The following is a 24,828-nucleotide window of genomic DNA, read 5'->3' on the forward strand; positions in this document are numbered from 1 at the left end:
AAGTAGACGCTCCTACTCACAGAACACGGTAAACCCATACCTCTGGTAACGGTATCCTCACGAATCTCCCTCTATCTCGCTCTATCTCGCTCTATCCCTATCTCTTTCTCTCTCGCTCTTTCTCTCTCTCTATCTCTCTCTCTCTCTATCTCTCTCTCGCTCTCATTCTCTCTCTCTCCCTCTCTCTCTCTCCCTCTCTCTCTCTCTCCCTCTCTCTCTCTCCCTCTCTCTCTCTCGCCCTCTCTCTCTCTCCAGCACATCCATGCGAGCCTTGATGATTCCTTACTCTGGCTGCTCGTGCATCGCCGCCACCAGTACCGCCCTCTTGCCGTTCGTGAACTGGGCTTTTGATTTTGCTTTCCTCACTTTGAGATCGGACTCTACGCATAAACTCGACGAGGATTCCATGTCCTTTGGTCTGCTCTACTGGTACCACTACTAAACCATCCTCTGCTACCAATTGTTGCGGTGCGACTTGGTCCCGCAACTAACCATCGTCGGGCAGACCACAAAACACAGACTGAAAACTCCTTCATATGGACATTACCACTCGTTTCAACCAGAACATGTTACACAAAAGCACACTCGGAAAAACGATCGTCAAATCGCTGTCCTGAGCAAAACGCATCGTCATAGCAATAGACATGTCAAACACAAAAAAACACAACAGAATCATAATTTCAGTTGAAACATTAAGAGTGCTGCCACAAAGAGTTTCTTCATGTTTACATGTGTATCAGGAAGTTGGCAAATAAACAATTTTTCTCCTTTATTTCAGCTCCTGATAGCTGTATTTTTCATTGCAAAACATTCCTGAATTGTTGTGTTTGTTGTTCAAGCAAAGGTGAAGGCAGAGGACAGATGAGCCTGGTAAGAGTTTTGGGTGGCACAGGAAGACCACACACAGGCAGTGACTTTGCGAGGATCTGAAACGCACGATGCTGATCGAGTTGAATTTGAGTTATTTCATATAATTTTTTGTGATCATAGTACCACATCGAGCAGAACTGAATCCTATCCACAAGCTTACCGACAGTGAGGCTGCCAACATGACTGAACAAAATGATCCCTGCAAGCACCACACGGCAGACGTCCGAGGCCATGTCCATTGCCGGGACGTCCATCTCCAAAAAGAATTCCATCTTCGTCTCAATGCTACACTGCGACTCGTCGTAGAGTCGTACTGTCTAGAGAGTCGTCTTAGTCACGCCATGACTGAAATAAACATTTTTTTGCGGGCAATATCGCATATTATTGCTGGCGGCGCCAAAGGTGCTGATTCGCTGGAGTATGGGGAACAATCACGTGCCACGTGATAAATTCAGTTATGGGGTGACTGGGGCGGCCCTTTAGACGTCAACCTCAAATGCATCCTGTAGACCTTCCAACTGATGAAATATCTGCTGAAATGAGGGCCGGTCACGTGCTTCCTCGCTCATGCACTTCTCAGCCAGATGACGGTATGGGTAAGGAGTGGTGGGAGGGAAGACTGGCGTGTTGCCATCAAGGATCTCTTGATGGATGTCCTCCGGGAATGTCAAATGTGCGTAGGGAAGCCGACGAGTAGATATCTCCCACAGAACTACGCCATAACTGCAAGAGACCACACGCAAACACACACATGCACACGTACATACACGCAATCACAAATACATACGCGCATGCATTCTTACACACATTGTACAGGAACACACACAGGTGTAATTATCTAAGGTCCATAACAACAAGGACAATCAAGGCTTGTTTGTTGCTAGGTTTCATGCTTTCGCAAACATCAGTCAACATGAGGAAGGGGCACCGACCATGCCGGTATAATATGCCAGGAGAGGGTGGGTCGTGTAGCGCTGTATGGAAAGCTGTGTGTGTGTATGTAGACTCCGTATACAATGTACATGTATGTTTCAGGGCTAGCGGTGTTATTTTAGGAAGAAGGCTTGTGCGCAGAGTATGCGGATTATAACAAGCAAAACCCTGAGCATATTTCTGGGAAGAAACACCTCACCACCACCATTCAACCACAGAAGGTTTCTACTTCAACAACAAAGCAAGAAACCAACCATCACTACAATTGGCCATATACAAAATGTACTTGTTATCGGGTGTGTGTCTACACGTCACGTCTAAATCTGATTTCTTGCCTACTTCTGATGATTGCTCCTTGTCGAAGATTTGACTGGGATATTATAATCAGAAATTCGCAGCGAAGAGACCACTTCATTTGATCATGTTGTGTGTAGGAGTTTTCTTGCCTACTCGTACATATTATTATTGTATAATTTTGTATTGTTGTCTCTGACTGTGGAAAAGCACCCTTGAAAAAGGCAATTCGCAAGAGGTGCGTGCAGAAATGGACTGGAAAGAGGAAAATCAACAAGACCAGACTTACCTGTACACATCCGACCTTTCAGTGTAACTATTCTCAGTCAGTGTCTCTGGAGCTCTCCATCTGTCAGTCCCCACACCACACGTCATTCCAACTCGCGATGGTAGCTGTGAGGAGGCCGTGAAACAGGGACTGAGTGTACTCTCTGCGTCGTCTGTTGTCATAGTTACGATGGGACCAGCATTTCCAGAGATCGTATTGTCAGATTGAGTCTGGTCCGTGATGCACAGAAGTGGAATTGCGACTTCTCCGCTGCTGTGGTGTATTGACGGTGAACGTTCTCGGCATTCAGAAACCGTTGATTGAATCAGAGTCTCTCTTTCGCAGCCGTGTGCCGTTGAGTTCTGCTGTAATGTTATACCGCTTGCCGCCTGAGCGTTGGGTTGGGCATCGCTGCTGGATTCCCGGCCAGATTGCGGACGATCTTCACTGTCCAGTAGGGCAAGATATCTGGTATACTCTAAGTCCCCGATTTTCACCACCCACTTGTCACTGACCAATAGGTTTGGACTCTTTAGATCACGGTGAATCTGTGGAGGATTGGAGCTATGCAAATATCGCATACCACGAGCGATGTCCTGAGCAAACCGGAGCATATCCTCTTGTTCTAGTTGAATTCCTGGGTCATGGAGATTGTCGTAGAGAGAACCTCGTCGCAAGTACTCCATAACCAAGAAAGGGCAATTGTCTGCTGTGTCCTGGCCTGCTCCAAGAAAGAGCACAATATTTGGGTGGCGCAATGAACGCAGTGTCTCAGCCTCTTCCAAGAAGATGTCAAAAGGTGATGTACGCCATCGCGTGCGATTGAAACGCTTGGGAAGTTTCTTGACAACAACATCCATGTCACTAAGCTTTGCAATATACACCTTGCTGTAGGTGCCCGAAGCGAGTCGTTTGCTGATGGTTATGTCGGTCCATTGCATTCGCGCTCCCCGATTCAGTTCCGCAAGTTTCCTCAGTGACCTTTGGAGATGAACATGTTGGATTTGCATCTGTTTCTCCGTATTCCTCAAGTCACGACGCTTTCGAATGAACTTCACTAGGAACGTAATGCACAAAGAAAGTACCAAGGAGAAAATAACGGCGGCCACCTGAGAAAGATAGACTGTGGGTGTACGGCAGTTGTCGGCAGGCAGGTATCCAAACTTGCACTTGCAATACTTCTTGTCATCCCTGTCCACCATGCATGTACCGTGGCCATGGCAGAAGTTATCCTTGCATATGGTATCGCATTTCCAGGCTCCAATGCCTGGTGTCGTTAAATCACCAGGACATCTGCGACATTCCTCTCCAATAGCGGACGAGTAATACCCTACAGAGCAGGGCTGACAGGTACGATGGTCCGAGAATCCATAGCCCAGGGGACAGTTTCCCGAAACATTCACAAACAGAAAACCTACTGCTGGCGTATAATGATCCAAGTCATACGCAAACCCACCGGAGAAGACGAAATTGTCGATCACATGATGGCCAAATATGGTGAAATTGAAATAGGGAATCACTTTCACTGTCTTGTTCACTGTTCACGAAATTGAAGAAGAAATGCTTGGCTGGTGTCTTTGTAATACGTATAAAGCCGTCTGCGAGAAAACAATCCGCCAAGTAGTAAAAGGGAATTGAACGCGTACTGAGACAGGGAATGATAGCATGTCAAGGGAAGCGGACGTGACAAACGGATCTTGCGCAGATGTATAAACGATAGGTTCTTGATCGCCATTAGCAACACGTGATCGGTTGTCATGAACCTTTCAACATTATCACGGGTGGTTCTGAAGCCATTGTCTTCAGCGATTACGTCATTACCACCAAACAGAATGATATCATCACCATACATCGTGGCAGAATGCCCGTAGCGATGAGGGAGTTTCTCACCAAAAACATTATCAGTCAGTTCGATCCATTTACCGTAGCATGACTGTTCGTCTGTCACCTGCAATATCCACAAGTCACTGTAAACTTTGAATTGGGCGATGTCTGCACCACCTTGTATCAACAAGTTGTTGTTCTTGTGAAGAAATGCGACATGCTCACTTCGAGCCATTGGCTTGTTCGGGAAGGGATATGTGGTAAGAAATCGCCAGTAGATTGCGGAATCTTGAGCCAAGTAATCAAACTTGATATACATACACCAAGTGGAATCTGGGTAATCTATGCTTTTGTCTGTTATCTGGTAACCTCCAAAGAGAATTCCCATGTATGGTCCCACGGATGTGAGTGTGTGGCCATTGCTCCTCGACAGCAAAGGTGAAGGTGAAGGATACTTTGCCACTATAGTGGAGGGTTCGAACTTGTTGTACAATAGGAGCCAAACAACAAGAGACGGTCTCTCAGATCGAGTAAATCGAATGTTACTACCAGCTGAATGAGCTGGACAATGCGACCCAACAAACACATATGCTATTATTGATGTGGTGTTTAGCCGAAGCGATACAGACATAGGCCGTGCATTAAAGCAGCCCTGAAAGCCTGGAAACTGACTTCGAACATCAATGTCTAGCTTTTGCGTGATCGTTAGCTGTGACGTATTGCGTTGAGATTGGAAGTCCTGCTCCACAATGAAACTCTTTTTACTTTCTTTACCATGAAACACAATGTGAAATTCATTTGAGTGGCTGGATAACAATGAAAACCAAGGCATCTCGTACGGATATGACATAGGGAATAATGTCGATAGTTTTCCTTTCGCTTCGCAGTGAACTCGACCTACGTCTTGGGGTGGCAGCGCACATAGATACAGGGGAAAGGGCCCAAACGGCACAGAGTATGCCACAATCAGTGCTCGGTAGTCACTAAGATACGCAGCCTGTAAGTTATTGTAAAACTCTCTCATAATGTCCATATCGTCACCAGGAGGCAAAAAGTACAAAGGCGGGAAATCTGATGACAGTTCAGTCCATGTACCTTGTTCAATATTGAAGATCCAGAAATCTTTTAACATTCGCAACTGGATGGATTGGGAATGTTCATGTGCTTCCACTCCCCCGAACAGCAATAAATCGGAATCACTTATGGAAAATAGAGTGGGATTTGACCTGGGGCTTGGAGAGCGAGCATTTGCTAACTGTTCCGATTTTATCCATTTGGCAGGCACTGATGTGTCTGATCTGTCGATGGTGATCTGGAAGATATCCGTGGAGAAGCGGGTACATTCACTGTCGCTCATGTCGTTACAATGGGACCCTCCGTATGATATGAGTGTGAACATGGACGATGACGTATTGGTGGGTATGGTAACAAGAGCAGGTGAGAATGCCCATGGAGCGTTCTCACCAGTTGTGTACAGTATACTGGTGATGGCTGTGAAACCATCGTGAAGAACGATGAACTCGGAGCACTCGCCCGCTCCAAAACCATAGAAGACTAACATACTTCGGTCAGGTGATGACGTCACACTGGGCTGAATCGCCAGTTTGCAAAAACATTTTGTCTGTAAAGCTTGGTAAGAAGAAAAGAATGTCTTGTAATTCCAGCTCTGCAAAGTAGTTTGGGTTGAAAAGAATGAGCCCACTATTGTACAGAGGGTAGAATTGGCATCGGGCAGACCAAATGTTACAACCCTTTCCATTGGCTTGTTGAAGAAAGCATCCGTGATAAGTACTGTTGTTCGCGGACTGAAAGCCGGTCGGAGGGGATGACCATGTTCAGGATAAGTCGGGTAAAGTTGCATGCTACGCCTAGGGACTGCAGTTTTCTCTTTCAGGAGTTCTGGTGAAAGGCCCTCATGAGCTCCGGCAATGCCAGTGGTCACTGCTACCCAGGACGTCAGGGACACGCATACCATTGCCAGAATACACTTCGCACTTATCTGTACATCCATAGTTGAATACTAGTATCCGTTTCCGATCAACTGCTGGGTTCACGTGTTGGAGCTCAGATGGACTAGCACATGTGAACGCAGAATACCGAGGTTCGTTTTGGCCCGTTGCACGTAATAGCCGATTCTCACTTTAGTGTTCAGAGTACAGCACTGAGGAACGAGCACTCACTGCTCTATTAGAGATGAACTGAGATAAGAGGCCACACCTGGTGAGCCGACACAATTTGAGAGCTAACGCTCCGATGCAAGGCTCGGAGCTTGCGCAACACTTGGAAGACATGGAGAACATCTGAGGAATCAATTCTTCCTCTTGTATTGTTGTTTAGAACCAGCTCTCCGCCTGACGGACTCACGGCAGTTGCATGCCTGCTTTGTACTTCGAAGTTCGGTCAAAACTTGATCGCTCGGATTCGACTTGATGCGATGGTGATTGACTTGATGCGATGGTGATTTTACGGGCCAGTCGGAGAAGCCTGGTGTGAAACACGCCATCTGTCACGTAATGTTATAGTGGACAACGAATAGCACGACTAACAGACGGTGATCAACCGATTCCATCTGTCCTCGTGATGGACATAACGAGCCAGTGTTGCAAGCAGTGAACGTACTAAAGGTCGATTCATACTTCATGCGGCGCTTACCCGGGCAGTATCTTAAGTGGCTGACTGGCTAGAGGATCGCAACCTCATCCTGTACTCCACGAAGAGCCAAGTCCTGAGCAGACATAGTGAAGCCATTCCTGTAAATTGAAATGGGACTAGTTTGCCAGCAGCAAGCACTGGTGACCGCACTCGGGGAGCAGCACATCACCTCGTTCGAGTACCATTTTGGCCCGGTCCTGCGGGTCGAGCGACCATGCAGTTCATCGGCGCAGTCCTGTGGAACCAGCTCCCGCCTGATCTCCGTTCCGAGCCCAGCCACCTTCAGTTCTGTGCCCTGCTAAAAGCGCATCATGGCTCCGTTTAAATGCTTTTCGGCTAGTGTGTTTCTGTGGTATAGCGGACTGAAGAATAGTAAACGTGTTTTGCAATATATGTATGAAGCTATTTTGTATATAGTATGTTCCCATTCCGTTTTTGCTTTGGTGCAGCCCTGAGGTTGATTGCTTATTTATTTCTACCCTTCCTCTCTCCATACTTCTGTCCCCCCCCCTCTCTCTCATTCCTTCTGTCGTCCACATGTATCAAAGGAGGCGAAATCGCCTGTTTGTGGTGCGACGTTAAATAAACTTCTACAACAACAACACAACAACACTGCAAAATACCTCGGAGTTCTGCTGGACAGCTCCCTCAACTGGCAGCGACACGTGGACAGCATCGCCAAGACAGTATCTCAGAAGATCCGGGCGCTCTGGCGATCTAGGCGAGCAATAAATCTGAAGGCCCGTACACAGTTCATGAAGTCCATCATCATGCCTGACCTGCTGTACGGGTCGACCGCATTTTTCGCCTGCTTGCGACAGGAGCAAGTCTCTCGCTTGCAAGTCCTACAGAACCGAGCTGCCAGGGCAGTGTTTGGCCAGCCACCCTGGTCTCATGCTCAACCCCTCCTGACAAGCTTGCAGCTCTACAGCATTCAGGAGCTGCACAAGCAGAAGATTCTGAGGTTTGTGTGGCGTTGCCAGCACAACCGCGCCAGCACAGCCCTCCAGGACAAGTTTCAAAGTGCTCATGGAAACACCACCCGCCTCCAGCAAGGACAGGGTTTGCGCCTCCCGCTAGCCCGGTCAGCAGCAGGGACCATCGCACTGTGGTGCCGTCCTCTGGAATACCCTCCCCAGCGAAGTTCGCCTACTCAACCGTCCCAGTGAATTCGCCGTAGCCGCACTGCCCTTCACGCTTGCAGGCTAGATCTGCAAACTCCCTTCTATGTTCGCAATCCCATACTCCTTCCTTGGAGCAGTCAGCACGGCGCTGCTGCTGTTGTTGTTGTTGTTGTTGTTGTTGTTGTTGTTGTTGTTGTTGTTGTTGTTGTTGTTGTTGTTGTTGTTGTTGTTGTTGTTGTTGTTGTTGTTGTTGTCGTTGTCGTTGTTGTTGTTGCTGCTGCTGCTGCTGCTACAGGAGCTACTGCCGTGGCTGTAGTTACAGTCCCTCTCGTTGTCAGGAAATGTTTGCTTTTGCTACTCTTCATCCAGTTAAATTCTTATTATGACTTTGTGTGGTATAATTTTCTTGAACTCCAGTTTCCCCCTTTATTAAAACCCAAGCGCAGTTTAGCGTGTATTTGGCTTGTGATTTCCTTTCTTCTGTTTGCTTTAGCATTTTATCGCTCCACAGGTACCCTCGGTCTCAGGTACTCTCATATTTCTGCAATTGTTAATTTTGCTCCTGAATTGTCCTCCCTTTTGCTTTGCTACCGTACTCCTCCTTCCTCCGCCCTTTTTCTTAATTAACCTCATTATCACATTCGCTTCCATGTAATTGGGCTTGTAGCCCGTGTGTACTTGCGAATTCAAATAAAAACATACATACATACAATTTCATTTCGCGTACGGGAAAGCCATCACGCGACCGTCGCAAGATGGTTTTCTCGTACGCAAAATAGTTGAGCTCAGATCCACTTCTTCGCGACGCGTTTCCGGTGCGCGAAATGAAGTATGAATAGGCCTTCGCACGTTTCCTGCGACGGACAACTAACATGAATTGTGATCCAAGTGAAACTAAGCAGGGCAAGTCTGAGTAACTTTGCAAAGCCATGTACTTTTAAATACTCAATGTGAACGTCCTGGACAAGCAATCAAGTACCTATAAAGCCCTATACCACACCAAACCCCTGCCTCTTAAACCTCTCCAACTTAGTACACTCCCCTACACCCATAACACGGTAAACCCACACCTCTGGTAACTGTATCCTCACGAATTTCTCTCTCTCTCTATCTATCTCTCTCTCTCTCTCTCTCGCTTTCTGTCTCTTTTTTTTTCTCTCTCTCTCTCTCTCTATCTATCTATCTCTCTCTCCCCTCTCTCTCCCCCTTTCTCTCGCCGTCCCTCTCTCTCTCCCTCTCTCTTTCTCTCCCTCTCCCTCTCTCTTTCTCTCCCTCTCTCCCTCTCTCTCTATCTCTCTCTTTCTCTCCCTCTCCCTCTCTCCCTTTCTCCCTCTCTCTATCTCCCTCCCTCCCTCTCTCTCTCTCTCTCTCTCCCTCTCTCTATCTCTGTCTCTCTCTGTCTCTCTCATGGAGTGTGGTGGTGGGGTCCAATAAGCTCAGCCGACCAGAAGTCTCGGCTTCATAGCTCGCTGGACGCACCAAAGGGAGATCGGGTAGGGAGGATTAGAGAAAACAGAAGAAATGAAAAGAATAGATTGACGTAGACCAAGAATAAGGTGGGGCCCTGGATACTTCCCTGTGGCATTCCAGCCTTAACTGGGCGTCTGGCTTATGTTTGGCCGGTTATGAGGACTAGGAGTGTGCGGCTGCAGAAGTAGTCTTGGAACCACCGATGCAGGTCACCCGAGATGCCGTACACGTTAGCCTTGTGCAATACACCAGTATGTGACACCCGGTCAAATACTCCAGCAATATCGATGGTCAGCACTCCAGAAGCCCCTCTATTGGCTGCGTGTGCACCAACTTGTGGTGGAGAGCAGTCAGCAGGTGGTCGCGATGGAAGCCAAATTGGTGTTCTGACAGGACATGATTCGTCTCCATGAAGTTGCTGAATGCCATGTTGACTATAATTATAGTAGTCTCCATGACCTTGGAGATGATGCTCAGTAAAGATACTGGTCGATAGTTGGATGGCGACGATTTTGATTTGCGCTTGTGGACTGGAACAACGTTTGCAACCCTCCACTGTTGTGGCTGGATGCCGGAGCGAAGACAGCAAGTAAATAGCTTTGAAAGTGGTCGCGCCAATTCGGCGGAGCAAGCTTTCAGGATCCGAGCAGGTATCCCATCTGGAACAGTGGCCTTGGTGGGGTTGAGCTGGCAGAGGGTTTGCTCCACTGTGGTCTCGCGAAACAGGACAGTGCCGATTGCGGTCAGTGCGTGCCGTGCTGCGTTCTCGGATGTGAGGAAATGCAGCGGATAGTTCTTCAGCCCCTAAACTGCATTAAATTTGTTGGCGAAGTGTTCGGCAATGCACCCTACTTTGCCGCGGTTGGTGCTCCGTACCGGCAGTGTTGCGGAGAGCAGGTAAGGATGTGCTGTTTCCATGGCCAGAGGCCTTCTTGATGGTTCGCCACCATTCACCAGACGCCATACACCCAGAGGCTAACTTCTGCGCCAGGCTTGCTGTGAATGCTTGCTTGGCAGTTGTCAGGCATAGGTTAGCTGAGTGCTTGGCGACCATATCACGGACTTGCAGCTGGGCACTTGACCGGTCTGCGCGGAGTCTCCTCCATGCTCTTTGTTTCTGTGCTACAGCCTCAGTGCATTCCCATGTCCATCAAAAGGGGTTACTGTAAAACCGGAAAGTCTAACAAGACCCAAAGTCTAACGTTTTAACGACCAATTTTTTTCCCTATTTGAAAAATAACGTTATCGCTAGAGGTCTGTGTAAAGATGCGCATAAAGATGGGTGGCCAGCTAGCCATCGTTAAACGTTCTGCACGTTTTCATGCCAAAATTACAAAAACGTGAAAGTTTTTGGTCGTTAGACTTTCGGGTTTAACAGTAGATGGTTACATGCTGAGCTGCTTAGACTGTTTGTGTTGGCGCATGCCTTCTAGAATGTTCTGGGTAAAGTGCGTACACACTGCATTAGGATCCTCAATGACAGTGGACTGCCAGTCTGTTGTTCTAAAGTACGGTGGAACCTGTGACTAACGGCCCACGTATAGAGCTGCCAGTCTCAGTGCTGCGGTTGCTTCTTCCAGTGCTGCTCCCAGCTCTCCCCATTTTGCTGCTGGTAAACCATTTTTTCGGCGCGTTCATTTTTCTGTTTAATGTTTTCTCTCCTTTTCCTTTTCCGTGTCTTTCCCTTTCTTATCGTTTACCGCTCCTGCTGGTACATAATTGCTTCTTGGCCGGCGACTACATGTAAAGCCGAACGACAGTACAGGCACAGCAGTGGCCAAGCAAATAATCAGCTACGGCTTCTCCTTCCCTGCAAAGCGAAAACTCGGCGAAAAGTAGCAGTTTATTTGAAATAAAAATTAATTAATAAAAATTAATAATAATTATTAATTTTTATTTCAAATAAACTGCTACTTTTCGACTATCATAATAATTATTATTATGATAGTCTCGCTCGCGCGCCCCTACAATAGACCCTTTGCACAATAATGGTCACGTGATCCGAGACGGGGCATCCTCTTCGATTTTTGTGCAGAGTATCAGTTGTTGAGCATGGTGAAACACTGTATTTTTCCATTTTGGAGATGGAGGAGAGAGTGTCGAGTGGTTTGCCATCGATGGCTGTGGAACCCGTGGAGGAGCTGTCAAATAAAGAATGGTCTGTGAAGGAACTGAACAGTTTTCTGCTGAATGAGGGTGCGTATCTGTCTGGAAAAAGAAGGAGTTATTGGAGCGGTAAGTTTTCCGCAGTCAGTGGATATTTCGGATTACTGTAGATTGAAATTTATTTTTATTTTCTCTACCTTCTCTCCTCTGTCGATGTAGAGAACGCTTCTCTATGCAGAACCCTGATGCTCCTAGAACTAAGATGGGCACCAATCTTCCTCGAGTGTACCTTCATCATGCCCAACTTTGTCATGCGTCCGAGTGGATGAGAGATGAACTTCTGTTTCCCAGAGTGAGTGCTCATCTCCAACGCAGGGGCAAGTCGCCGACGACAGTGATCAGTGAAGAGGGAGCTGATGGAGTAGTACTAGTGAAGTAGCCCGTGGATAGTGTCCATGAGTTTTACTTTGGTGGCTATGTGCATAATGTGAAAGTCTGTCATATCGTGCACACAGCCACAGCTCGAACTCAGATGACTTTCTCCGCACACCTGAGGCTGAGCGATGAGGCTGCGTTGCTCAGCACTTCAACATCAGCAGCTCGAGCAGCGCCAGCAAGCAGTCGATCTTCCTTGCAAAGACAGGGATGGGTCATGCCTTTTTCTCAGGCTCCAGAGTCTCTTGGCAGGGCGTTCAGCGTCTTCGCAAAAGCAAGGATGAAAGTCGTCATCGACAAAGTGTTCCGAGCACAACACTGTGAACGATGTCGCAGCAAACTGCGGCCCTCTTCTCGCCAGATAGCGAGGATTCAAGAGTGTGGAATGCCAGCATAACCAGGGAATGCATGGAAAGACAAGTGGGTTTCTTAGACTAGCCACTAGGGATGACGGTTGCTGCAAACAAGAACCCAACAGTGGTCCTTGGAAAGCATTTCGGTACTTCTTCCTTCAGAACTAAAAAACTTCAAATGAAAAAGGCTGGGAAGTACATACATGAACATCGCGTCTGGACCGTGAAAACACAGCCTGTCACAGGAAACTTGATCACGTCCGGCAGCAAACCATGCATGCTGGTTGCATGCCAAGTGTGCAGCGCGTGCACAGCATGCCCCGTCTCGACCCCTCTCGCTTATTGTGCAAAGGGTCTATTGTAGCCCTCACGACCTCAGTCAAAGTGATGCTGTAGAGCCTGTACTGTAGCTGTAACCACTGCACGCTGCATGCTGCATGCTGGCACTGGAAACACGAAAACTTTTCGTGTTTCAGTCGCGTCACCTGCAGCTGCACTTGTACTCTAGCCTAGTAGTCCGCAGTCCAGGGTGCAGAATTGTGACTTTTCGTTCGCCACGAAAGGGCACCAAGGTTTGACATGACCAAATGAAAGAGCAAGAGCAGGGCTTTCCAGGCATGTGTCTCTTGATTAGCTGTGTTGGGGCTTTGTTGACCAAATCGCGACAATTGTTTTTCTATGCGTTGCCATGGCAACTGGATCATGAATTTGAATTTTGAGGCTATTGCAAGCATCATAGCGATGTTTGTGAACTGTATTCGAGCCACAGAGGCTGAGGAGAGCCAGCATGCGGAATGTTACTGAATTTGGATGAAGTATAGGCATGTAGAGAGGAGAAATAGTACTGCACAGTATGACGCAACACGACACAGTTGTCATGTCATGTACTACCTTGCAGTGTGCACCTACAACCACACTATCGCATAACGGATGAGTTCAAAGCAATAATACTAATAATTATATGTTCTAGAATTACATGTGGACACAAAATACACAAAGAAAACCGGATGAGACGAGTTAATTAATTACATGTATGGAGACTGGTGTGAGAAAACCCGTGCCATGCACACTGGAGTCGGCCTTAGGAGGAGTGCATTTACTTCAAGTGCAAGTCAACGTAATGGTTTACAGCAATGCAGTGGCTGAAAATGCAGTGTGTGTGTGTCAGCACCTAAACATAAAGAAATGCGGCATCAAATTCGTTTCGAACTAGGGAAATAGTTCCGAGAAATATTAGACAATGCTGATAGTTAACCTCTGTGTATATTGCGACCCAAAGACCAGGTATGGTCAAACAAAGGGAATGAACTATTTTTAACTGTACTTACGCAGCGGACACGACAACACCAGGGGCATTCGAAGGGGTGTTTGGGGTGCCAAAGCACACCCCCCCCCCCCAAAACCGAATTCGATCTTGGTTTGCAGCTCGTTCAAGAAAGACCATAACGCGCGGACCATAACTCTACACATCGCACACTGTAGCCATCCCTGTTCGGACTTACGTGGGTTTTTTTAATCTGAAACCAATCTACGCGTTCTTACTTGCACTTGACTATTTCGTCGGATGATTGGCCATTTTGGAATGGTTAGTGCGGTACACAGTGCGGCACGTCTTCCTTATAATGTACATCATCCGCTTTGAATGTCTTGTTTTATGCCGTTATGTTCTCCACATGTTTCTCCGTAGAGCCGTTGTGTTCATGATAACAAAATATACCATGTGACGTTCATCCACTGTCCGTAGACGGCTCAATTTGCCGAAGACAAAGAGCGGAATACACAGACTGAAGAACGAGCGGTTGCAGTTTCGTAACTCTCAGTTTCACGAACTAAATCGATCATCAGACGAAGATTGATACTGACCCTGCCCTGAGAGTACTGATATAATATATTATTTTTTTTATACCATGAATGTGGCAAGCGCAGCGGACTTAGTATTAGTAGCACTCTCAGGCCAAGGTCAGTATCAATGTTCGTCTGATCGGATTGATTCAGTTCATGAAACTCAGAGTTACGAAGCAGCAACTGCACGTTCTTCTGCCTGTGTAATAACAAAATATATAAATATCGGCCGACATGAAAGGACCACAATGAAGGCATGCTCTTTTGTGTGGGAACGTCGAGGAAACCACCTTGATCACTATCCTGGCTACGCCCCTGAACACAGTCATCAAGTAGTTCACTGCCTACAGCAGAGAAGAAATCATCCTCCCAGGAATTCGATGAGGCAGTGAGGTCTGCAATGTGCGTCTTTTGTCTGCTTGCTACAATCCTAGCGAGAGTTTCTGCATAAGTGCATGAATGATAGCAAGACTTATGGTAGTGTACCTCTCTAGCGATCAGATTCGCTGAGCTTGCTGCCATAATCCTTTGATCTTGTCGTGTGGCAGCAGCGTTCCGCAATTATTTCTTTTCTGCTTCCACTCTCACGAGTTGAGATGTCGCCTGCTTGGTTGTACAGCTCGCTTATTTGTTTCAGCGTGCCACAAAACAGGCATATTTTTTAAGTTCTGGTTCAACAACAGGGGCTCGTAGCGATTGATGAGCCATGTCCATCGAACTGCGGACTCCTCGGATGCCGTGCAGGCTGTCAGAATATTTGGCACTTGGCATTGTGTGAATACACTTCAGAGTTCTATTCGTTTCGGGTTCCAGTACAGAGGAGATAGCACCATGTACCAGGCCGGCCAGCACTCGGCAGGAGCTCATCACTGCAGGTGGTATTGCCAAAATACGTGAAACCATGGCATAGGCGAGGCACACCCGATCGACCTAGAAGTAGAACCTAAATACTACAGAGTACCGTCCAGGAATACGTTTTTACATCTGAAGCGCACCACGTGGCACTCCAAGTGTGCGATATTTCAAATTTGAACTTTTGAGTGGGTTTGATGCATGCTCAAACTTACGCTCCGCGAAATTTGTGCATGGATTTGCCCCGAAGAAAATCGCCTCTATCGAGAGAGCGCCCCAGATCTAGAAGCACTTCTCGACTGTTTTGGGTACCTCAAGGGGTCCTCTTTCAGGCCCCCACATCAAACCTTGGTGCCCCGTCGTGGCGAACGGAATTTTTTTAGGGCTACATTTTGAGCACTTGGACTGCGGACTATAGGTACAAGTGAAGGTGACGCGACTTTTGTTTGTCATCACTTGGCCAAGTAAAGTTACTACTACTAGTAAACTACGCGTTGTCAAGAAGCTGTGACGTCAGACTTCGACGGCCTATACCACATACATGTTCATGTACTGAGAGGATTTACGGGCCAGGTACTAGTACTCTGGTACTAGGTCGATGCCCGCACTGATGAGTGATGGCTTCGAGAGTACTGTACTATTACGTCGTGTTGTGTTCTAATCATTCGCCATGCCACTGTCAGTTGTATTCTGTTTGCCCGTAAAAGAGGCCTTTTATCACTGTACTAATGTCGTTGTCGTGGCAGGAGCCAGAGCGATATGCAGCACACACACCCACTGACTTCTTGTCTACAGTTCGAACACTCAGCCATATTTGCAGAGTGATCAACATTTGCTACTAGAATCCACGTCACTTTCGCCTGCATCTCGAGTCGGTGGAGTTTGGTTGGCGCATGGCGATTAAGATTCTAACAAAGTGACAATCCGACGAAAGCCATCACAATCAATGTAATGACATCACCAAAGAGGGTGCATGAAATAACCCTAACCCTACCTCAGATTACACTTATAAAGTTATAGTACCGGTAGTGCCTACATCACGTGTATCCGTGAAGTGGCAGTTGTGCCAACGTTCAACGCCACGTACCTGTACGTGTAGTGGCAGTTGTGCCAACGTTCAACGCCACGTACCTGTACGTGTAGTGGCAGTTGTGCCAACGTTCAACGCCACGTACCTGTACGTGTAGTGGCAGTTGTACAGTCACCTTGTGTTCACTGCATCTGAACTGCCTTTGAATCTATTTTTCTCTCTTCTTGTTCTCTCTCCACCCCCCTCCACCCCTCTCTCTCACTCACTCACTCTCTCTCTCTCTCTCTCTCTCTCTCTCTCTCTCTCTCTCTCTCTTTTTCTCCACCCCCCCCCCCTCTCTCTCTCTCTTTCTTTCTCCTCATCCATTCTACCTCACCTTCTCTTGTCTTTATCGCACTAAATCACCCCCTTCTTTTAGGCTATGGTGCGCAAGCTCACGTTAACGCCGAGACCATAGGTCGGTGTTGTGGGCTTGCCTCACCAGCACAGGCTTGCTTTGCAGCCCCTACTCTCCCTGCTGTTTTGTCATTGTATACTCTGTTGTCTTCTCCCCTTCTGACGAGTAGGTTGTGTACTTAGTAAAAAAAAAAAAAAAAAAAAAAAAAAAAGTCAGTATCGTCTATAGCGTTGGTGTTTGATTTTGAGCATTTTACCACAATAAGCGATATAATTACTATGACCGATACTGCATGCAATGTATGCGAGTGGGGTGTCAAACGACTCAGCGCGCCGTGCACATACGCACTACATACATGTACAATGTCATGTAGCTGGCTGTAGCTCCTGACACACAAAATCAGCATTTCCTCATGATGGAGGCATATTTTGGCAACTTGTACAAGCAAAACTCACTAAACAACACTCACTGGACAAGTTCTTCACGAAGAAGTAACACCCTGTTCTCCTCTGACATCGCTTGATTTTACATCAGTCACTATAACCGATGCAAAAATAGTGTAATAAACGTCTTTTGAAATATGAATTCGATTACTATAGGCGATATATTACTATACGATTATTACTATACGCGATAACTGTGTATACTTCGTTATGGCAAATGAAAATGAATTTGAGAAATAATTGATCACTATGTCCGGTATATTACTATAGCCGCCAACCTTATACATGTAGGCGACTAGCAGCACCCCCGGCCAGCGTTGCCTGGCCGAACGTGGCATGCATGGGCGGGTGCAAGTACATGAACAGCACACGTGCTCAGCACGTGGTGGTGGCTACACGCGCGCTTCGCGTGCTCAGTGCTTCTGTGGCTAGCTAGCTAGGCCAGGCTAGCTGCTTCCGCTAGCTACACGATTCGCACGCTTCGCGTGCTCAGTGCTTCTGCGGCCGCTAGCTACACTGTTCGCACGCTTCGCGTGCTCAACGCAGCGCTGCTCCGCAGCATGGCCTGAGCGTGACACACAGACAAACACACGTCACAGGTGCCTCTTATTATTATAAGTAAAGAATGATACCGACTGTACTATTAAGTATTATAGTACTGTCAACGCCACGTAGACCTACGTGTAGTGCCCGTAGTGCAAGTGCCGACGTGTAGTGCAGTCTTACTTTCCCGAGGTTTCCAGCATACTACTCCTAGCATCCTCATTCGCTCAGCATAAGCTGGCTATGATATACTATAATTATAGATGCAGAAATTGATGGCAGAAGATCATTTGTGCCAAACAAGTCCTTTGCAATTTGGTGTTGTACGGCAGTGGTACGTAGAGTAACTTTGCCTTTGAGCCACAGTCAGGCCAGTGTTCTGTGTTGTTGTAGCTATTACACGACAGATTGAATTCAGGGTGTTGTGTGCGTGTAGCTGTGTTGATACGCCATGTCCAGACCGGAATGTGGGTCATGTAGAAGCAGCAGTAAGCATGGCAAGCTGCTGAGGTGTTTGCACTCGTTATGTGTGCAGTGTTTGGAAAAACATACCCGTAGCAAGGGCTCTGTGATTTGTACTGAATGTGGTACAGTCACTCCGCCACCACCACTGGCTGGTGTGGCTTTGCTGCAGTTCCTGCCGGATAGTGATGTGTCTAGTTACGGGTTTGGAGAAGAGGTAGCTGCTGCAAGTGCTGGTCGCCAGGAGTCAGTGTGTGCTGAGTGTGCTGAGGACACTACAGCAGTTGCAGTTTGCTTGGACTGTGGCGACAATCTATGCACTGACCATGCCAGGGTGCACCCAACCTCACGCAGGTCGTACAGACACAAGGTTGTGACACACCGTGAGATTGCGGCACATACAGATGATAGTAAATCAGCCAGCAAGCACAAATGCTCATTCCACCCCTCGTCTGTGCAGGATTCGTACTGCATGACTTGTGAACAGCTATTGTGTAGGCAATGTGTAAGCAGTGGTGATCATGATGCTCACAATGTGCAGACTACCACTATGGCATCTGCTAGCATTCGCCAGTCCTTGAAAACCAAGCTGACTAGCACGTCACGTGGAAGTGGCAGTGTTTTTGAGGTGTTGATCAAGAACTTGAAGAAGACTGAGGCGAAACTGAGCGAACTCCGTGAAGAGAGAGAAGGTGTGAACTACCGGATCAATGACGTTTTTGGTGGTCTGAAGAAAGACATTGAGAAACGTCAGCAGGAGCTTCTGCATGAGGTAGAGCAGTTGCAGTTGTCTTATCTTCTTCCCATTCAAGACGAGAGGCAGAGCTTACTTGCTGGTGCATCGTATAGCACGAAGGTTCAATATCTTGCACAGAACTGTGACGATGTGAATTTCTTGAAGATGAGCGGATGGCTGGTGGAAGCAGCGAAGAATGTGGTGCGTGTGTCCGAGAGAGATGTGAGGGTATTTTCTCCGGGAACGCTATCGTTTTCACCATGCCATGGCGAGGAGCTTACAGCGGCCATTGCCAGAACTGGTGTGGTGAGTGACAAAGGTGTACTGTCATCGGAGAAGAGTAGCATGACTACTGCAGCCAGTGTTGTGGAGGGAGACGACCTTACCGTGATCATTGAGCCACGGAATGGCCGCGGTAATAGTCTGGCTGTGACGGAGGCACATCTGTCTAGTGTTCACATTGAAGTAACATCTGTAGACAACAACAGCACTAGCATGATTGAACCGGTGATGATGTCTGACTGTAGTCCTAATGAAGGTACTAACATGATTGCAACGTACAAGACGACCGGAAAGAAGGGTTCAGTGCAGGTATCAGCCATGATTGGAGATCACCATGTAGCTGGAAGTCCTGCAACGATTACCATCGTGGATCCTCTTCAGTTTGATCCCAGCCAATGTAGTGCAAATTTGGAACTGTCAAACAACACCCGAACAGTTACGGACATCTGATTAACATCTCTGGAGGTCAGTACGTGGCGTGAGGAAAGGGAGCCGTGGCAAACACCAGATATCCATTCCTCTTGATCGCAATGCTCCTTGTCATGGGTACGCCAATGTCATGTTATTCTTGCGCAGTTGTGTGTGTATGTGTGTGTGTGTGTTTGTGTGTGTGTGTGTGTGTTTGTGTGTGTGTGTATTCATGTGTGTGTGTGTGTGCGTGTGCGTGTGTGTGTGTGTGTGTGTGTGTGTGTGTGTGTGTGTGAGTGTGTATGTGTGTGTGTGTGTGTGTGTGGGCGTGTGAGTGAGTGTGTATGTGTGAGTGTGTGTGTGTGTGTGTGTGAGAGAGAGAGAAAGAGAGAGAGAGAGAGAGAGAGAGAGAGTGAGTGAGCAAGGAAGAGGTTAGAAACGTGAGTGCGTTTTCAGGTGGCCAGAATGGCAGACTAGGCACCCCTGTTGGCCTAGCCACTCTGGCATGCATTTAATCCTAGGAGAATAGAGTACGCTCGCTGTCTTGCTCTGATCTAGTTCTTATCTTCTGCTTCTGTTTCCTGAATAGCATTGCGTGTGCATTTCTAGTGGTGCCTGTTCTTTTGTGCACAACCTTTGCCTCACTACAGTTCCTAGCTGTTTAGCGCTTTAAAAACATTCTTTTGCATTACGTGGAAGGTTCTTGCATTAATGCTGACTTTTCAGTGGTCATGTTCTTTGGTGTCCAATATTTGCCTCGCTACATTTCCTGGCTTTTTATTGTTTCTGTTTCCCAAAATGCATTACTGCTTCTAGCATGCACGTCTAGTGCTAGACGGTACAGCGGAGTGCGCTAGTCGTGGTGTGTGCTGTGTTCATTGGCAAAAGAGAAGTTACCAGCCTCCTCTTACGCTCGCCATACAGTACCCTAGCTGGCCATGAAGTATTTGCAGGTTGTTGGAAAATACTTTGTGCCAAACGAGTCCTTTGCAATTTTGGTGTTTTACCGCACTGGTACGTACTGAGCACACTGAAGTGGCAACTTTTTTTGAATCACAGTTCCGGGCGGTGTTCTGTGTTGTTGTCAGTGGCGTATCCAGGTTTGTGGTGAGGGGGGGGGGGGGCTGCGGCGCTACAGTTGTGCATTTCTGCTGTCAAATTGGAGATCAGGTCGTAGCACGGCTGTTGAAGCTGAATCGGCCGGAGGGGGGTCGGGGGTGTGGCTAGTCACCGGCGGATTATGCGGGCAGAAAAATTGTCAGAATTCGGTACTTTTTCTGGTAAGTTTCATGCATATCTGGTATGGGAATAAAGAAATGGAGCAAAATTCGAGGAATTGCCCGCCATAACCCAGTGCACGACGTCCCAATAAGCTGATATTGACAAACCATGGCCAACGCTGTTCAAATCTCTTTTTCCATAAATACAGCACCCTCTGGAATTGTCTGACCCCTAAGATCACCTCCTTAACCAGTTTAAGCGAATTTAAGCAAGAGCTGCACAAACAGTTTTACGAGCATTGGTTTCACTGCAGTGGAATTCCGTTGAATATGTAGCGTCACATCATATTCTTTAGAAGCTTATCTCTGGCACATTTTTCATCATTTACATGTATTATCCCAGTTCTGCACGCTTACAATCATATGCTCAAGCGCAGAGCTCTGCCCTAGACTATGTCTTTTTCTCTTTCTTTGCTCACCTATTGCTCATCACTTCTTTCACAGATTTCTTCATTTTCGCGAACTATTGGCATGGGGTCAAAAGGTCAAGTCAAGGGCTACATGTCGGATAAATGCATGCTCGCTCATTGTTCGCCTGCCTTCAGACTCGTTTCAGAGAAACAGTAGATTCACGGTAGTTTTGATAATGTGCGTTCTCTTTCCATGCACTGGAATGATGTAGGATGCATGTACAATGTATATACAACAAGCTACTACATCTACCTGCACGTGTACCTGCACGTGTACATGCAGAACTGTGTAAAGTGGTGGTTCATAGCAGGAAGGAGTGTACGCGAGTTTGCTGTCGCTGCACTTCTGCTCCTTTTGGTGGTTTTATGCACAAGAGCTCTCCAATTGCGATATTAGCAACTTTTTGAGCTTTTTCTGAAAATATGAATGCGATTTCAGCAAATAACACTTGTTTTGGCACGGTTCCGAAAAGCATACATGTACATGTAAGTTGCGGACAATTATGGCATCTTTGGGAAAGGGCTATTTTGGCACACGGGATGCATATTCCCTTCATTTGTACTTGCGGAGCCTCAAAGTTTGGAAATTTTGCCTTTTTCGTACTTGCAAGTGACCATAAGTACAACAAAATACATGAGTATCCCCATACCAAGGTGTCCATGCATGCTAGAGATCAACATGGAAAACAGAAAACCTTACTTCCTTATAGGAAAAAAGGACCATTCTATTCATTATTTTACTCGGATGGTGAGCCAAATAAATTATTGTGAAAAGAAGAAGGACAAAATGTTACGAGTTATGACTAACTGTCCATCAACGTAACCACTCCACTATCATGTACATGTATGATGGACTAGTTATGTACAATAACAAGTAGTTCCACACGACGTACGTTTCGCCGTATAGGTCATGACGGCTCATCAGGTGTGCAATATTTAACTCGGATGGTGAGCCAATTAAATTATTGTGAAAAGAAGAAGGACGAAATGTTACAATTTTATGACTAATTGTCCACCAACGTAACCAGATCTTATACAGTCAGCGAGTGCGACAAAATGGCACAAAACGGACAAGGGGTACTGAGACATTCGGCGACCTGACACCTAGCTCCAACACTTCTCCAAGGCGCAAACGAACAACCTTCCAACTTGGAAAGCTAAGGTTCGGAAAGGTCCAAGAGGGGAAGGAAAGCACAACGAAGAAGAGCCCGAGCTACGCATAACAGAAACAAAGAATGCCGGACATTACTGGATGAGCCTTCTCAGCGCGGCTTGAATCCGAAAAGAAACTTAGTAAAAGTATTTTACAGGACCGTTTGCTGGCACAACTAGCCCTTGGTAGTGAGGTCTGCTCCGGCCAGGAGAACCAGCAACATGACAGTGCGGACACGGCTCGCGAGCCCAGAAGCCCGACTTGCACCAATGCCTCCTCCGCCAGCTCAGGTGACGCGGGCTCAACATGGGATCTGCGCTCCCGTAGATCTACGTGACGAGGCGTAGTCGGCTTTGTCGGCCGCCATTTTATTATTATCGGAGAGCATTGTGCCGCTCCTCACCCAAAGCCAAGGCAATGCGGCTGCTGCCGCCACTACGCCAGGCCAAGCCCTTGTAACCCACCCGATCAGCCACCTGCACCAGCTGTGCCCAAGGCTGTGCAAGAACGTATCTTGCGAGGGGAGTTCGTAGATTTTTCAAGTTGGTTGCCTGAAATTCTTGCACACTTCCGGCCCAACATTCCGGCTGGTGCACAGCCCGAATAACGATAGCCAGCTAAATATCGTTGAGTCGGATGACCGTACGCGAAGCAGGTGCGTCGCAAGGTTCACGATAATTATACATGTAACTACCCGGCTCGAGGCATGGACCACATACATGTCTGTTATCACGGCTGCTGCCCTACACCGCACTGCTGAACTGCTGAACTGATTGCGTACCAGCAGTTGATCCTGACTGCTAACCGCCAGTTCTTCCCAAGCGCGTGGCTAGAGTACGACCGCCAGCTGCGGCTGCTCGTGGCCCAGTAACCAGGCACGAAGAGGTTGGACACCATCGACGTGAACCTATGGCAGATAGCTGTCACAGGCCATGCACACCCAAAATGCGCTCAATGTAAGACGGCCCATCCAGGGGCGGTTTGTGTCCTTTTCGTCCCCAAGCCAGCAGCATTTACCTCCAGTGGTCGCAACCATACCAGCGACAGCCAAGAAATCTGCCGCAACTTCAATGGAGGTCGCTGTTCTTCGTCGTCGTGCCGCTTCTCCCACACCTGCAGCCAGTGCGGCAAGGACCACCCATGCATCATGTGCAACCAGCAGCAGCGCGGAGCCAATCGGCCACCCCGCCGCTCCTAGCAGAATGGCTACTGAATAGCTTGACTCGGTACGTAGCTTCTTTCCTATACACTCTGCAGACACCACACTGCTAGCTGACCACTTTGCCCGCCTGTTACGTAACCACTCATATCAATAATGCGTTGCGTATGTTCTCCATGGGCTGCGCCGTGGCTTTACTCTTGGATCTGCCGGCCAACACGACATTTCGGTTTTCTCTAATAATCTACCCTTGGCTTTCACTCACTCGGCATTTATATCCGAGCAATTAGCTGCTTCCTGCGCCCGCAGCGAGACCACAGGCCCATTTCCGTCACCTCCATTTCAGTTCATGCGCCGCTCTGGTATTGGTGCCATCCCCAAAAAGAACGGCAAGCTGCGAATGATCCACCATCTGTCTAGTCCGGAAGGCACCGGCGCGAACGACAGCATTCCTGCCGAGCCGCTCTCTCTGCACTACGCGAGCATTGACAACGCGATCAACATCATCATGCCATGCCCACAGCCTGTGTATTTGTCCAAGCTCGATGTACGCAGTGCATTTCGGCAGATCCCAGTCCGCCGTCAGGACTTCGCTGGGAAGGCCCCTACTACTACGAGCGCTTTCTGCCTTTCGGCCTCCGCTCCAGCCCAGCCGTCTTTGACTCAGTAGCCACAGCAGTCAACTGGATCATGCAGCACGAGTTTGCTATAGATCACCGGCTTCATTACCTCGATGACTTTCTCGATATCTCCACTGGTTTGGCTGCAGCCAACCAGCAACTCACCACCCCCCTCCGGGCATTCACGTATCTCGGCACTCCTCTTTGCTCCATCCCAGCTCGAGGGCCATCACCATCATTGACCTTGGTATTTTCCTAGACTGCGGCTACCAGAGGACAAGCTGTCCGAGATCCGTGCGCCACTCATGGCTACTATCAGCGAGCGCAGCATCGGCCAGCGTCAACTCGAGTCCCTCCTGGGGAAGCTCACTTTTGCTGCCCGAGTCATCGTTCCTGGACACACATTCATGCGTGAACTATGATCAGCGTGCCCTGAACTGTATCTGTGTATGCGAGTGCGGTGCATAAAGCCCACCTTGAGAATGGGTTTGCCGGCCCCTTAGTAGATGCGTGGCTTCTGGAGAGGGTGTTGAAGGGCATCCAGCGATGCCATGGTACGGCTGTACTCACCCCTCGACTTCCTATAACTATGCCAATCCTACGACACCTGACGGATGCACGCCGGAAAAGTAGTATCCTGAATGGCCATGACAAGCTGCTCTACCAAGCCGCCATGCTGCTTCTTTGGATTTCTTCGGTGTGCTGAATTCACTAATGGCATCACACGGGGCTGTACTAGCTCCCCTGGTGACGGACGCTTGCAACTCTTCCTGCTTTCATCCAAGACGGACCCATTCGGTAAAGGCGTTACTAGTGACATTGGCCCGTCTGTACCGCCGTACTGCCCGGTCCGTGCCATTGTTAGCTACCCATTTGTCACTC

The 24,828-nt window shown here is 48.0% G+C and overlaps 2 protein-coding genes across 2 annotated transcripts; one reads left to right on the forward strand and one right to left on the reverse strand.

Moving 5' to 3' along the window:
* Nucleotides 1-499: 499 nt before the first annotated feature.
* Nucleotides 500-4,217, reverse strand: LOC135826704 (uncharacterized). Its single transcript, XM_065339305.1, has 3 exons — nt 4,058-4,217; nt 2,387-3,902; nt 500-1,593 (listed from the first exon to the last, which is right to left on the reverse strand). The coding sequence occupies exons 1-3, from the start codon at nt 4,215-4,217 to the stop codon at nt 1,350-1,352; spliced, it is 1,920 nt and encodes a 639-aa protein (XP_065195377.1). The 3' UTR covers nt 500-1,349.
* Nucleotides 4,218-5,005: 788 nt separating this feature from the next.
* LOC135826705 (E3 ubiquitin-protein ligase TRIM45-like) lies at nt 5,006-19,366 on the forward strand. Its single transcript, XM_065339306.1, has 3 exons — nt 5,006-5,024; nt 5,471-5,626; nt 18,030-19,366. Exons 1-3 carry the CDS (start codon nt 5,006-5,008, stop codon nt 19,364-19,366), a joined length of 1,512 nt encoding a protein of 503 aa, XP_065195378.1.
* Nucleotides 19,367-24,828: the final 5,462 nt, after the last annotated feature.

The sequence above is a fragment of the Sycon ciliatum genome, chromosome 10, assembly GCF_964019385.1.
Source record: "Sycon ciliatum chromosome 10, ocSycCili1.1, whole genome shotgun sequence".
Taxonomy (NCBI): Eukaryota; Metazoa; Porifera; class Calcarea; order Leucosolenida; family Sycettidae; genus Sycon; species Sycon ciliatum.

Coding starts and splice junctions, on each gene's coding strand:
- LOC135826704 (XM_065339305.1), bottom strand. CDS start 4,217: ATGTATGGTGATGATATCATTCTGTTTGGTGGTAATGACGTAATCGCT. Junction 3,903..4,057: donor TATACATCTGCGCAAGATCC/GTTTGTCACGTC, acceptor TTTCGTGAACAG/TGAACAAGACAGTGAAAGTG. Junction 1,594..2,386: donor GAAAGGTCGGATGTGTACAG/GTAAGTCTGGTC, acceptor GGTCTCTTGCAG/TTATGGCGTAGTTCTGTGGG.
- LOC135826705 (XM_065339306.1), top strand. Junction 5,627..18,029: donor GGGTATGGTAACAAGAGCAG/GTGAGAATGCCC, acceptor AATGTGGTACAG/TCACTCCGCCACCACCACTG.